General features: G+C 37.9%; 1 protein-coding gene across 1 annotated transcript; it reads right to left on the reverse strand.

The window, feature by feature from the left end:
* Nucleotides 1-11,538: 11,538 nt before the first annotated feature.
* On the reverse strand, nucleotides 11,539-13,203 carry LOC109170942 (transcriptional corepressor LEUNIG-like). The gene is made up of 4 exons (XM_019320073.1): nucleotides 13,054-13,203; nucleotides 12,703-12,858; nucleotides 12,496-12,598; nucleotides 11,539-11,682 (listed from the first exon to the last, which is right to left on the reverse strand). The coding sequence occupies exons 1-4, from the start codon at nucleotides 13,111-13,113 to the stop codon at nucleotides 11,627-11,629; spliced, it is 375 nt and encodes a 124-aa protein (XP_019175618.1). The 5' UTR covers nucleotides 13,114-13,203; the 3' UTR covers nucleotides 11,539-11,626.
* Nucleotides 13,204-14,769: the final 1,566 nt, after the last annotated feature.

The raw sequence follows: 14,769 nt of genomic DNA on the forward strand, positions 1-14,769 counted from the left end.
TTAAAACATTTTCGGAGAAATTTTAAAATGTATTAAAATTAAAAATCCGAAATACATTAATGTTGAAAAATATAATAGCCAACATTTTCAACTTTAATAAACTAATATAAAGGCATAATTCAAATAACATTGTATGAAATCATAATATCTAGATAATATATCTTTGATATAATGATGAATCAAATATTGAGGGGCATATTACCATACATAACTCTATAAGGAAATGAGAGCCTTTTTTAAAAAATTGATTGATGACGAATACAATAATACACAGTCAATCAGGCAAATCAGCCACAAATTATAATCATTTACTTTTACCATAATATGCCAATATCAATTACGGAGAATAATTGCAGTAATTAAGGAAAATGACAAGGCTTTAAATCTACATTAATAAGCACGAAACACTCACCTTTACAATTGCCATAACCGATAAAGATGCAGTGCTAGACGGAAGACAATTGCAGCAAGCCATCCATGGAGCACGGCAGCCCTATGATGATTTCCAAATGTTTCTCCATAGCCAAACTGGTAATTGCCAGACATTGTCACCCCGAAGCTGTACATTACCGCTAAGCCCCGTCGTGTCACAACGCCCTTGCGTTGCTAGTTGCAACACCGGGAACACAACATCCCATTAACTCATCACAACACTCCGAGGAGCCCAATTTCAACGCCAATGGTCATGCATGTCAACGCCGCCCCAGACGACGGTGTAGGCCAGAAACAAGACAACAGCGCCCCATGGCGTTGCTGTGGCAGAGTGCAGCAGTAGTGTCACACTGCCTCCTCCCTCTACCATTCTTGTCCATAACAGTAGCATCCCAGGCAGGACCCTTCATCATCACCTCTTAATGACGACGCCAACCCTGCCAAGTTCAAAGGGCAAAAGGCAAACAATGGTGCTACTATGGCACTGATTGAAAGTACCCAAACTGTGCTACAGATCCGATCCACTTCCAGAAACTAACGGTGACCATCGTGAACGAATACCATCGTCACCACTGCCTCCCGTTCGCCGGAGCATAGTCACCGGTAGCATCAGCATCAACCGGGAGCGCCGAAAGAGAGAGATGTCACCAGATGGAGAAGAAAAACCGCCCGGATACAATGGAGGAGGAACAATACCGCTATCAACCACCACCGGGAACCCAGCGGCGCACCCCTCCAACGTCTTCTGATCTCTCCGTCGCACCTCCGCCTCTGCCAAGTACAGCCGCAGTCTTTAGCGACATCATCCGCCGCCAGCCTAAGCTACGACCTCCTGTCTCTAGCCGGAAAACCCAACGCCGCTGACGAGCCTTACGGTAATGATGTCATCATCACCGTCGTTGTCATCTCTCTGACGCCCAATAGCGGTCATCGGAGAAAATGGTAAAATGGCAACCGTCCGAGGCTCATATGCAAAGTGAAGAAAATAAATTCTCACGTGAAAAACATGCAGCAGGTTAAAATTTTATTTTAAAAATAATACTCCGTATAACATTTACCAAAATTATTTTAGAAATATTTAAATATATAGAGAATAACAAAGTACATGTATCCATATATACTTCCATGGGAACAGAGATATTCATACTGCAAACATGCAAACATACTCTGGAGGAAAAAAGCAATAAAACATATATATTGCATAATATATAAATCAAAATATATATCATATGCAAATTCATCAACTAGGCAGAGATTAAACAGGCTCTGATACCAAATGTTAGAGTACACACACAATTTGAACACATGTGATGACCTAACCTCATAGCGGAAGCATAATGATCAAGCAAAACTCCAGCCATAGTTGATACTTTATTGCATTGTATTGTTGCTTCAAGAACTCCAATGATCATAGTTTTGTTGTCTACCATTAATCTCCTGTATGAACTAGATGGTGTAGTTGTAAAGCTGCAACAGGAGCAATGGGAGGACCATGCTTAAATAGCCTACATGCCATCATTATAGGCTAAGTAACGGAAACCGTTACTTCCGTTTCAAACCACAACATAATGGCCATAATTGGCCTATTAAACTTGCACCACTTAATAGTGTAATTATAATGAAAATGTTACAGGCACCTCTTCCTGCCTCTCTTCCACCGCCACCATCTCCTCCGCCCCCTCACCGACGTTTCTTCCTCCTTCACCACCGTCCCTAGCCATCTCCAACTCCTGATCCAAGCTTCTTTACCTTTTTCAGCGGTTCAATAAATAATATATATTAGTTAGTGGTTTGGTATTATAATTTATTTTGGTTGTTTTAAATTTGATTTTCATCTGTTGTTTTGTTAAAGTTATTTCCTCTCGTTTCGTTTGAGAGTTATTTCTTTTCGTGTCTTTACCGAGTTTTCCTCTCGTTTAGTTCGCGAGTTCTTTTCATAAGGTGAAACAATTTATCTGATAATAGAGTATGTTTGCTTCATCCCGAGCACCGAAGAAGATCAACCTTGATATGCAGTTCAGTTTAATGGAGATATTGTCTATGGACATAAGAGTCGCAATAGAATCATACTTGGTAGCAAGATCATTAACAATATCAAAGAAGTTTCAGGTTCTCGAAACGAATTCAGCTTCAATCTTGAAAAAACAATCAGCGATTCAAGTTTCGTGTAGTATTGAAAATTTGTTTCAATGTCTGATTCTAAGAATATTTTATCATTCCATCGATCATTTTGTAAACTTTTTATCGTATGATTAATGAATTAGCTCTTTTATTTCAAAATAAATAAATAAATAAAACTGTAGTTGAATTAAAATAATGCTTTAGGGTTGCTATGATGAAACTATTGTGTAAAATAAAATTGAATGATGAGAGATGTTGCTACATGGACCATAATGAAATTTGTCATCTACTATTCTTAACGGAAAATACTTCAAACTACGACGTCGTTTTTCTACTTGGTCCATGTTGCTATGTGGACCATGGTCCATATTAAATTTGCCATTTAAAATTTCTCCAAACTAACCCACCTAAAATTTGGGTTAAATGAGCCTAATCCAACAACTTGAGTCTCTTTTTGATAGCTCTACCAGCCACGTATGCCACCATGGCAATTATTAAGTGGACCATAATATATTAAAATTACATTATTTTTGTATTAAATGTACATTATTCAAAATAATGTATTTTTCATGAATATAAGGTGCATTTGTAATATACTTAAAGTATATTATTGGATAGTACGTACACAAAATAATGTACTTTAATTATTTAAATAATATTGGTTGTAGTATATATTTTCAAACAAATAATAGTCGGAGTATCGGGTAATCGATCCATTGGGAAGTGGAGTATTAAGCACTAGCTACTAGTCTATTCTTATGAAGCTAATCGTAACGAATATCATGGATAATTGATTAAAATAAATGAAATGAAGCAAAGCAACAAGTTTGTGAAACAATAGAGAGAGAATGAGATTTATGGGATTCAAGTATTTAATCACCTAGTGCCAAACCTATTGTTAATATTAAATCTGGGATTAAACAAGTGTGATAATGGAAATGTGGTATAGAGCTGCTCCCGCATTCCCTAACACTAGTGAATATCCACTCCCGTGGTATAAACACGCAATAAAACAAGAACAAACATTCATAATAAATCCCTAATTATTACCATCTCCCGATGTGAAACAATCAAGAATTAAACTCCTCAACTAATTTGTCATCTCCCAAGGTACAACAGTTAAGGACAATTGTGTGTGCCCTAAATTATGCCCAACTCCCGTTGTGACGCAAAGATAGCGTGTGAAACAAGTAACTGTGACCACTAATTACTAGCATCAACAATTCAAAACACAAATGCAACACAAATATAAAACCCAAATAATAATATATTAAAGATTATAAGAACAAGGCACAAAGGTTCATAAATACTATCACCTAAAAATTTCTAAAAATAAATTAGCCACACATATCTAATATGCAATACATAACAATTATTAAGAGTTTACAAGATAATCTAAAGAGTACAAGAATTGGCCAAGCGATTCTCTCAAATCTCATTGGCTTTCTCCTTGCTTCCAAAGACACTTTATAGCTCTCAATTCTACTCTTTCTTGCATGTCTCCTCTATGATTGAACCAAGGCGGAATTTTATAGTGGGAATCAAACCCGGACAAAATTAGAATTCTATTATTTCTTTAAAAAATTTCCGTCCTTAATCTTCAATTGTAATTAGCAATTTTATTCCTTTTGTAAATTAATGTTACTTTCTTGGAATTCAGGGCCGCCGCCCCTTTCTTAATTTGATGCTGCGCCTTTAGCTTTGGAGATTCAGCGCTGCTCAACATTTGGGAATTAAAGCCGCGCTTTTCTTAATTTGCACTCAACGCATTCGACGCGTCGAACTACGTGAGAGTTTACTTCTAGACGCATTCTGAAATTTTTGGACGCGTCGAGTCCAATCCTTTGTAGCAGTTTTCTAGGTTCATTTTGACTCCAAAATAGTCTTAGCAATTTCCTTACTCTTGTACTTGACCTAAAATAGTTTCAAAACACTCACAAACACCGTAAAACATTTAAAACAAGTGTAAATCATTTCCAAATGATAAAACAAGGGAATGTGTAATTAAAGTAACAAATTCATGAACTAAATCCCAACAAATATATTAAAGCCAACACTAAAACATGTACAATTAGGCTCACATCAAATATACTTTCAAATAATTTCTTTACAAAGAAAAATAACTTTTAGCATAAATAGTCATAAGTTTGAATCCCAAGGGAGCGTCCTATTAATTTTCTTAGTTTGAGCCGGCAAACTATGAAAAACCTAGACCGGTTTACCTTTTTATGATCCTTTACCGAACGAAATTGATGAACTGAGGGAGATCACATTCAGGCAGAGAACAAAAGTGTGCATTGAAGTCAAAGAAAACTCTGTGTTACAGAAGGGAAAAGATGAAAAAGAATTCAATTGAGAAAGGAGGGAAAGCCTCCTATTTAAACTTGCCATCAGGCAATTATAACTAACTAGTTACATAGGAAAAGACCAAAGAACCCTTGAGACAAGCTGCTGCTATGTGTGATCACTTCATCAAAAACCCTTGAGGCAAGCTGCTGCTGTGTGTGATCACTTCATTACCCCCCTCCCCCCCCCCACCCCTCCCCCCGCGTAAGCTGGAGCATGAAGATCTTGAAGGCCCAGCTTAGCAAGAAAGACATTAAACAAAGGAATTGGCAGGGCCTTAGTAAAGTCATCTGCAATTTTCTTGTGTGAAGGGATGCTCACCAATTTAACTAGCCCTTCATGTACTCTTTGCCTTACCGCATGGCAGTCAATCTCGATGTGTTTTGTTCGCTCATGGAACACATGATTCTCACATATGGCCGCAGCAGATTTATTATCACAAAACAAGGTAATGAGATTGCAGTTGTCTGTTTTCAGGTCTGCCAATAAGTATAGAAGCCATTGAAGTTCACAAACAGTGGAAGCTAAGGCTCTATATTCTGCCTCAGATGATGACCTAGACACTGTGACTTGTTTCTTAGTCTTCCAAGAGATGATGGACTCTCCAAGATAAATGCAGTAACCTGTGATGGATTTCCTGGTTTCTGTGCAAGTAGCCCAATCTGAGTCAGAAAACCCTTGAAGTTTAAGGTTAGAATTAGCAGAGTAGAAGATACCTCTTCCAGTAGAACCTTTTAGGTATCTCAATACTCTATGTGCTGCAGCTAAGTGTGTGTCTCTTGGCTTATCAACAAATTGGCTAAGCTGTTGAACACTATATGAAATATCAGGTCTGGTACTTTTCAGATAGAGTAGCTTACCAACCAGCCTTCTAAAAATCTCTGGACTGTCCAGCAAACTGCCTTCAGTGTTATTAAGTCTCAAGCCTGGGGTGCAAGGAGTCTTGACAGGTTTAGCATCTAGAAAATCATTCTCCTCCAAGATCTCCAAGGTGTATTTCCTTTGGTAAAGAGTGATACCACTAGTAGTTCCGTATGCCTCAATCCCAAGGAAATAGTTTAACTTGCCAAGATCCTTGATTTTAAAGGTTGCATCCAACAAAAGCTTCAGCCTTTTAATCTGATCAGGATCTGTGCCTGCCACTAAGATATCATCAACATATACTAGCAATGCCATAAAAGAGTGACCTGAAGTTTTGGTAAATAAGGATGGATCAGCAATGGACTGTTGGAAACCATCAGCCTGCAAAGCTTTTTTGTTAACTTTGCATTCCACTTCCTACTAGCCTGCTTCAAACCATACAGTGACCTTAGCAGCCTGCACACCTGATTAGGCTTGTCACTTTTAAAACCTTGGGGTAAAACCATGTAGACTTCTTCATTCAAATCACCATGTAGAAAGGCATTGTTGATGTCAAGTTGTTGAATGTCCCAGCCCTTAGCAACTGCCACAGCAAGGAAGGTTTTAATGGTTGTCATTCTTGCCACAGGAGAGAAGGTATCAATGTAATCCACCCCTGACTGCTGAGTATATCCCTTAGCAACCAATCTAGCCTTATATCTTTCTATTGTGTCATCTGCCTTATGCTTCACTTTGTAAACCCACCTACATCTAATTGGTGATTTTCCTTGGGGCAAGTCTGTTAAGGTCCAGGTATTATTTTGGACTAGAGCATCAATTTCAGACTGCATGGCTTCTTTCTATTCATTGTGTTGCACTGCCTCATGATAGGATTGTGGCTCATGTGTGGAGGTAACAGATGAAACATAGAGGTGAAATTTTCTATGAGATGAGGAGAAGATCTCAGAACAGACTTATCTCCCATCATAGAGTGACAGTAGTAGTCATTCAGCTTGTGAGGAATAGTTCTTAGCCTTGCTGACCTTCTAGGTTCTGGATGGTGAATGTGGTCTTGTGTGGAATTATCATCCATATGAGGGCTAGCTGTTGTAATGCTGTCTGGCTCAGCATTGTCAAAAGTTGCTTGACTGATTGGTTCATCATCATTCTCAAAATTATTTCTTTGGCCTCTGTCACTAACAGTATTTCTATCATCAATGATGTCTGCTATTACTCTGGGATTTTCAGGCCTCCTTATGGGATTCAAAGGGATAATCTCTGCATCAGTAGAAATAGGAATCATAGGGAGTGATGGGTTGAGTTCACCACTTTCACCATGTACCTGTTTTGGACTTTTGAAGGGATAAACATGTTCATAGAACTTAACATCCCTGGATATGTAAACAGTTTGATTATCAAGGTCATACAATATGTATCCTTTGACAATGGTTGGGAATCCCAACAAGACACACTTCCTTTCCCTTGAATGCATCTTATTTCTTCCTTTTGAGACAATAGCAGCAAAGGCCAAGCAGCCAAAGGTTCTGAGAAGGCCATAATCCACATCATTTCCTGTTAGTATCTTGAAAGGAGTACTCCTATTAAGTACTTCAGTGGGCAGTCTGTTGATGAGATAGGATGCATGTAGGACACAGTGGCCCCAGAACTCTGCAGGCATACTAGATTGAAAGCTCAAGGCCCTGGCCACATTCAGAATATACTGGTGTTTCTTTTCAGCCACTCCATTCTACTGGGGTGTATATGCACATGACTTCTGGTGGACTATGCCATTCTTAATGTAAAAGGTATGCATTTGGAACTCAGTCCCATTATCAGTTCTCATAGCCTTAATTTTAGTTGAGAATTGAGTATGCACAAAGTTGTAGAAATTCTGGAAAATGGTCTTAACCTCTGATTTATTTTTCATCATATGTAACCAAGTAAATCTACTATGTTCATCCACAATTGTCAAAAAGTAGTGGTCACCTTGGAGAGAAGCCATAGCAAAAGGACCCCAGACATCCATATGCATTAAGTCAAAAAGGTGATCTATTCTGGAAGTACTAATTGGAAAAGAATACCTTTTGTGCTTAGCAAAGTGGCAAACATCACAAACAAGATCATTGTGTTTTGTGGAGAATCAAACTTTATTCCATTCAACATATGAATTTTATTGCAAGGGTAGTGCCCTATCTATTATGCCAAAGTTCCACAGTCAAGCTGTTACATTGAATACTATCTCTACTAACAGATTGACTTCCTTTCTTGATTGGAGGACTGTTAATTAGGTATAAACCATTTCTCTCCTTAGCAAAACCAGTCATTCTGCCATGTGGTCCCTGAACAGTACATAAATCAGCCTCTATCACAAGTTTGCATCCAGACTGTTTAGCTAGCTTGCTAACAGAAATAATGTTGAAGGCAAAAGATGGTATGTACAACACAATATCCTTATTAAGCTTGATCTGCCCTATATGAGTCACACTAACAGTTTCACCATTTGGTAACTTGACAGACAATCTATTGACTTTGCTACACTTCTCAAAAAAATCTAAGGAACAAGTGATGTGGTCTGTTGCCCCTGAATCCAAGATCCATGCCATATGTAAATTTTGAACAACATTAACAAGAGGATTATTACCTTCATCATTTGCTTCTGCAAACTTTTGGAAATCTGACTTAATCCCAGGGGTTGTGACTGTTATAGCAGCATTACTTGAGCTTTGATTCCCATGATTTTGATTCTGCAAAAGAGACAACAACTTTTGGAACTGGTCAGCAGACATACCTATGTCATTCAACTGAATCACAGAGGCACTTGATGGTTGTTGTGAGTCTTGAGGCTGCTTGTTTTTGGATTTGTACCCTGCAACCCATCCAGGAGGGTATCCATTCTTTTTGTAGCATTTGTCAATGGTGTGGCCAAGCATACCACAAAAAGTACACTTAGGTATGTTCTTCCCTCCACCATTGGTGAATTTTTTTCTGTTGTTATAAGTTGTGACTGCCACAACAGACTCTTCTCCTCCAGCTTGAGTCTGGATGTTAAGAACTGCATTGGATTGGACAAATTCATTGCACTTTTGCATTATTGAGCCTCTGATCTTCTTTTCAACTTTTAGTGTCATGTTTAAGACCTTTTCCATATCTGGAATAGGGTCCATAACAAGAACACCAAACTTAATAGTCTCATATTCCTCATTCAAGCCATCTAGGAATCGAATTATGTAATCCTCTTCCCTTTGTTTATGCATTCTGCTCATAAGAGTGCAGGAACATCTAGGAACACACTCACACAGGGGCAGGGGTCTTAGAACATTCATCTGCTGCCATAGTGCATTACTTTTTGTAAAATATTCATTAACAGTCAGTTTTCCTTGAACATTTTTGAAGATCTCATTCTGGATCTCAGAGATCCTATGAGGATCGGACTGTGAGTACCTTTTCTGAAGAGCATTCTACATATCTGATGCCTTATCAAAGTACATCACGCTATCCGCAATGCTAGGGTTGATAGACTTCAGCATCCACGAACAAACGATTCGATTGCATCTTCTCCACGAAGCAAGTTTCAGATCATCTTCTTCTAGACACGGAACTGTTCCGTCAACAAAGCCAAATTTGTTTTTTTAATTCCAACGCAATTCTCATGGACCTGCTCCATGATGCGTGGTTAACTTCAGACAATGGAGGAGAAACAAGGCTTATGCAAGGGTTCTCAGAAATGTGGAGAAATAGGGGATCGTCGAACTCATTGCTTCGCTGCATCTGATTCGTCGAAGTCTGGTTCGCATAGGCTCCCTCATGCTTCGCCTGGTTTTGATTACTTCCACCACCTGTTTCCATCACCACCACCGCCGCATAGGTCCGGCGTAGCTCTGATACCATGATGAACTGAGGGAGCTGAGATCACATTCAGGCAGAGAACAAAAGTGTGTATTGAAGTCAAAGAAAACTCTGTGTTACAAAAGGGAAAAGATGAAAAAGAATTCAATTGAGAAATGAGGGAAAGCATCCTATTTAAACTTGCCATCAGGCAGTTATAACTAACTAGTTACATAGGAAAAGACCAAAGAACCCTTGAGACAAACTGTTACTGTGATCACTTCATCAAAAACCTTTGAGGCAAGCTGTTGTTGTGTGTGATCACTTCATCAAAAATTTTTACCTAATACACACTTTCAGGTATTAATTACAAATTTTTCTAGTCGCTCAAATGAAAAGGACATTTTATTTGATTTTTTTATTCAACAAACTAAAATTTTATCAAAATTAGACATTTTAGTGTGGTTGTTTGCACAAAATTGGCTTTTCACTTTCTTGAAAGGGAGTCACATATATACAAGTTATATGATGCATGGACTTTCCAAAAATGTATGCATCCTGGCTGCAGGCTAAAGTGATGATTCATTGATCTGTTTAGGTGTTTATGTGATCCGTTAGAATTAAGAAAGTCAATAGACCATTTTCACATGGAATCATATTTCAAATATTTTAAAGGAAATTTGTACTTTTCGTCCTTAAATTATAGGGTAATTGTAGAATTCGTCCCTGAGTATTGGTCATGCTCACTTTTTGTTCCTAAGTTATCATTGGCGTTGCACTTTTCGTCTCTGAGTTATAAGGTAATTGTAGAATTCGTCCCTGAGTGTTGGTCATGCTCACTTTTCCTTCCTAAGTTATCATTGGTGTTGCACTTTTCGTCCCTTTAATAATAAAACATTCACTACTACGGTCTACAGAACATAGCTACTACGGCGGTTTTTTTACACATACACGGCGATTTTCGAAGTGTCGCTTGTGTAAGTGACTGCCGTTGTAAATATACACATTCTATGGGTATTTTGAAAAACGATGTGTATGTTAACTATATACATCGGTTAAACTACCGCAATGTATGTCAACTATATACGACAGTTATTTAAAAAACTGTTATCTATTAAGTGACGTAGTATAACACTATATATTAGACGACGGTTATTTAAAAAACCGCTGTCTATTAAGTGATGTGAAAAATATTAATTAATATATATACGGTGGTTATTTAAAAAACCTTTGTCTATTAAGTGACGTAGTATAACAAAAATATATTAGACGGTAGTTATTTAAAAAACCTCTGTCTATTACGTGACGTAATATACCACTTATTTAGTAGTGATTAGGGACGAAATTTGCAATTTTAGTATAACTCAGGGACGAAAAGTACAACGCCAATAATAACTTAGGGAGGAAAAGTGAGCATGACCAACACTCAAAGACGAATTCTACGATTACCCTATAACTCAGGGACGAAAAGTGCAACGCCAATGATAACTTAGGGACGAAAAGTGAGCATGACCAACGCTCAGTGACAAATTCTAAAATCTCTATAACTTAGGGATTGAAAGTTGCCTGCACCTTTAACAGCTCCAAGAATAAAGTCTTTTTCTATGGAAATATCCTCAGGTAATGTCCAAGTTGAACTTCCATTTGTAGGTTGCACTCTATAATGGGTAAGGCATAAAGCAAAAAAAAAAAATAATAAAAAAAAAATGCAAGTATAAATGAAAGATGACAGCTGAAATACTTCAAATTTTTGTAACAAATATTAGAGTTTTTCCATGATAATAAACATCCACTGCACCAGAATTGACAGGAGTAGTCTTACCACATAAATCAACTTACACAATTAAACACCAAAAACTAAAAACCTATGTCTGTCTAATCAAATCAGCCTCAGCAAAAGGAATTTTAGTTGAACATACAACAGGGGGAGGAGGAAAAACAAGGTTGCATCCAATCGAAGCAATGCCATCGTCGTTACTTCCAAAGCTGAATGATCTTGTCATGACTGGCTGAAGCAACCAAACCCGCCACTGTCGATACAGCCAACGAAGCAATCAATCCTTCATGTGTAGGAAGCGTCATCGTTTTGTTTTCGGTCATGTTCGAAAGCTCTAGAGACTGCAAGAAATGCCCTTTTAGCTAGTCAGTTATCACAGAATCACATTCTTAAATGGATGCAAATTATAGGTTTCACAGTAATCTCTAGGAGTGGAGATAGGTTGATAACTTGCATGGTAATATCCAATAACTAGCAATGAAGAGTAGGAAGGATGGAAAACACACGAGTGAAACTTATTGCCGTTTGAACTAAGTCGACTCTTTAAAGTAATTTATAATGTAAAGAAACTGTCCGGTTGTTTGGGGCAACAAGAGGGTTTTGTTTTTTTTTTCTTTAATACTACTGACTCTGTTACAATGCAGTATTTGTTCATAACTACTTTCTCAACATACTGAAGTTCAAAGAGTCAATACCGCCTCCATAACTACTTTCTCAACCTACTGAAGTTCAAAGAGTCAATACCGCCTCCACTGAAGCTGGAACCCACAACCTCCCATATGGAAGAGCAACTTGATGCCACTAGACCACAAGGTCCTTTGGCAAACTATTTCAAAGCTAAGGCAAAATATTAGTTTATTTTCTCTTTTTGGGTATTGAGGGAGGCCACTACCCGAGGGTGTGCACAAACACCGCCTTGTGACCTTAGCCGCCAAAGGACCACAAGGAGGTAAACCAGCCTAGGTAACTAGGTTGGCCCTTAGCTAACCAGCTCAAACCAAGAAAGTCAATAGACCGCTCCCACTAGGAGTCTTGTGGTTACCAAGCCAACAGTCTGACCAACTTGATTGGGGTTGCCCCAGCAAAATATTAGTTTTGAACACTAGGCTAGCCAATAGCCATAACAAATTCTCCCACGAATTCTATGCACTCACCTTTAACGTCTGTCTCCACATCAAGAATTGATACAACATTCTCAGCAGCTGCTGCGAGATACCTGCCAAGACGAGACTGAAATCTCACCTGAGCCGTCCCACCCTATTTCAAATAATGAACATCACGATCAAGTTATGATATCAAATAAAAATGACAGTGAGGAAAGAACGCATCAGATTCATAACATGGAACTGAAATTATTGTACCTTGAACGCTCTTGTGCAGCTACCGTTGGTGATGCTCCAGTACCTAATCTCACCATCCCCATCACAGGAACAGATCAAGTCTTCTTTATTGGGATGGAAATCTAGTGACATAACACCAGCAGAATGCCCAGTAAAATTCCGAAGGGAGTAGCCAGGCACAAACAATACAGGTCCAATTAGGATCGTTTTAAACAAACCGTGGCAAGAAGCTTCTCTTGAAACCTCCTTTCCGTTTTTGGTTAGGTAAAAAAAGGACTCACAAATTTGAACGATCAACCAAAGTTTTAAGTTTGGACATGAACGAAATTTCAGAAAGAAAAGAAACAAAGTAAAGTATAATGTTTGGCTTACATTGTCAGCACCCCAAACTCTTACACTCTTGTCGAAAGAAGATGTTGCAAGGCGGGTCATGCTTGGACTAAAACGAACATCAGTTATAAGTGATGAATGCTCTTCAAGTGTAGTTTTTGGCTTTAAGGTATCTGTATGCTACAAAACAGCCTGCATGACAAGATAATGAAACAAAACCTTGTAAAGATCAGAACAGTCAAATATGAACCAGTGAGGAAATTCAGTAGCTCTAATTGTTCACCTTTTTATCATGGCCACCGCTGACAAGCAGATTTCCATCTGATGAGAAGTGGCAGCAAACTACTTTACTGACACTTGCACGAACAGAGTTTACTTCCGTAAATGTGAACCCTAACATTATAATTTATTTACATTAGAGACGACAATTTTGCAAAAATATGACACAAGAAGTAGCATGCTACCAATCTAGAGAGTTCATAGACATCAATCTTGAAACACCATATAAAAGCACAAAGAACAAATCAGGAAAACAGAGAAAATCAGCAAAAGATATAAGAAAATGCATTTAGTACTAGAAACTACTTTTGTTTCTCAAATGAAGGTTAAACCATTGCATCATGATTCATGAATAATAGTCAAACAGCTGTCTAAATCATCCCAGATTCAGTTTCCAAAGGTCTGAATTTTCTTTTTCAGAATAAAATACAATGATAATAAATACAATGTATATTTTGTAGAAACAATGAGTGTTTAAGACTACACAAAGAACTATCACCCTCAAATTTACAAATTCAACAGATTTGGAAGGTTAAGCAAAAATGTGGTCAATATAAAAGCCAGTCAACTATCAAGAACCTAAATAGGTCAAGTAATTTGAAAGATGGTGCATTTTTCTATTATTATACAAAATGGAGGACTGCATAGAATGAAACAACATAAGATCAGATTGTGAAATGCTTATGGACCAAACGTGTGAAGATTAGTGTATTAGACCATCTTATGTTAAATAGATATTGTCTAGCACAATAGAATAAAACAGGATAAGTAGCTATCCATTTCCAGTCTTCCTCATGGGTAAAGTTGGGCTTTGAAAACAAATAAACAATAGAACCAGATGGAGGATGTCACCATATAGCCATAGATCTTGTTGGTTTCTTCTCCGAGACATTACCATGGAGAGATGTGGTTAAATGGTTAATATCCACCTACTTATCACTAATTGGTTTTAAGTAGGATATGACAACCAAATAGCCAAAGAACTCTGTGGTTAATCGTGTTTGACTTACCACAGTCACAGGATGAGTGTCCCACTCGGAAGTAAGCATAGTGCAGTGTTGAGATCCAATAAGTGGTTTTTTCATGCATGTGGATCCTCTATGTACAATGTCCTCAAATATTGAAGGGCAAGAGGTAGCTCATGTGCAGGTAGAATTTCACTAGCCTGACCTAGATATCCTTGAGGATCGTTTTGTGTTTTCTGCAAATTTTTACTAGGATTATACTCCATTTTACCTTGCAGAAATTTGGAAAGACTACAGCCTGGGGGATTCTAGATATGCAGCATAGGATTCTTGTATAATATATGTTGAAGGCATCAAAGCTGTTCTAGATGAACCAGTATGAAATTACTGCAGTTTACACTATAGCTACAAAGAGCTGATCGAGTAGATAGATAATTCAAGTGGGCACTTCTTTGGACATCTCTAAGGAACTGCTATATATGTAGTAGTTTATAACATGTCTTGGACTCATGGA

Source organism: Ipomoea nil, unplaced genomic scaffold, assembly GCF_001879475.1.
Source record: "Ipomoea nil cultivar Tokyo-kokei standard unplaced genomic scaffold, Asagao_1.1 scaffold3384, whole genome shotgun sequence".
NCBI classification, from domain to species: Eukaryota; Viridiplantae; Streptophyta; class Magnoliopsida; order Solanales; family Convolvulaceae; genus Ipomoea; species Ipomoea nil.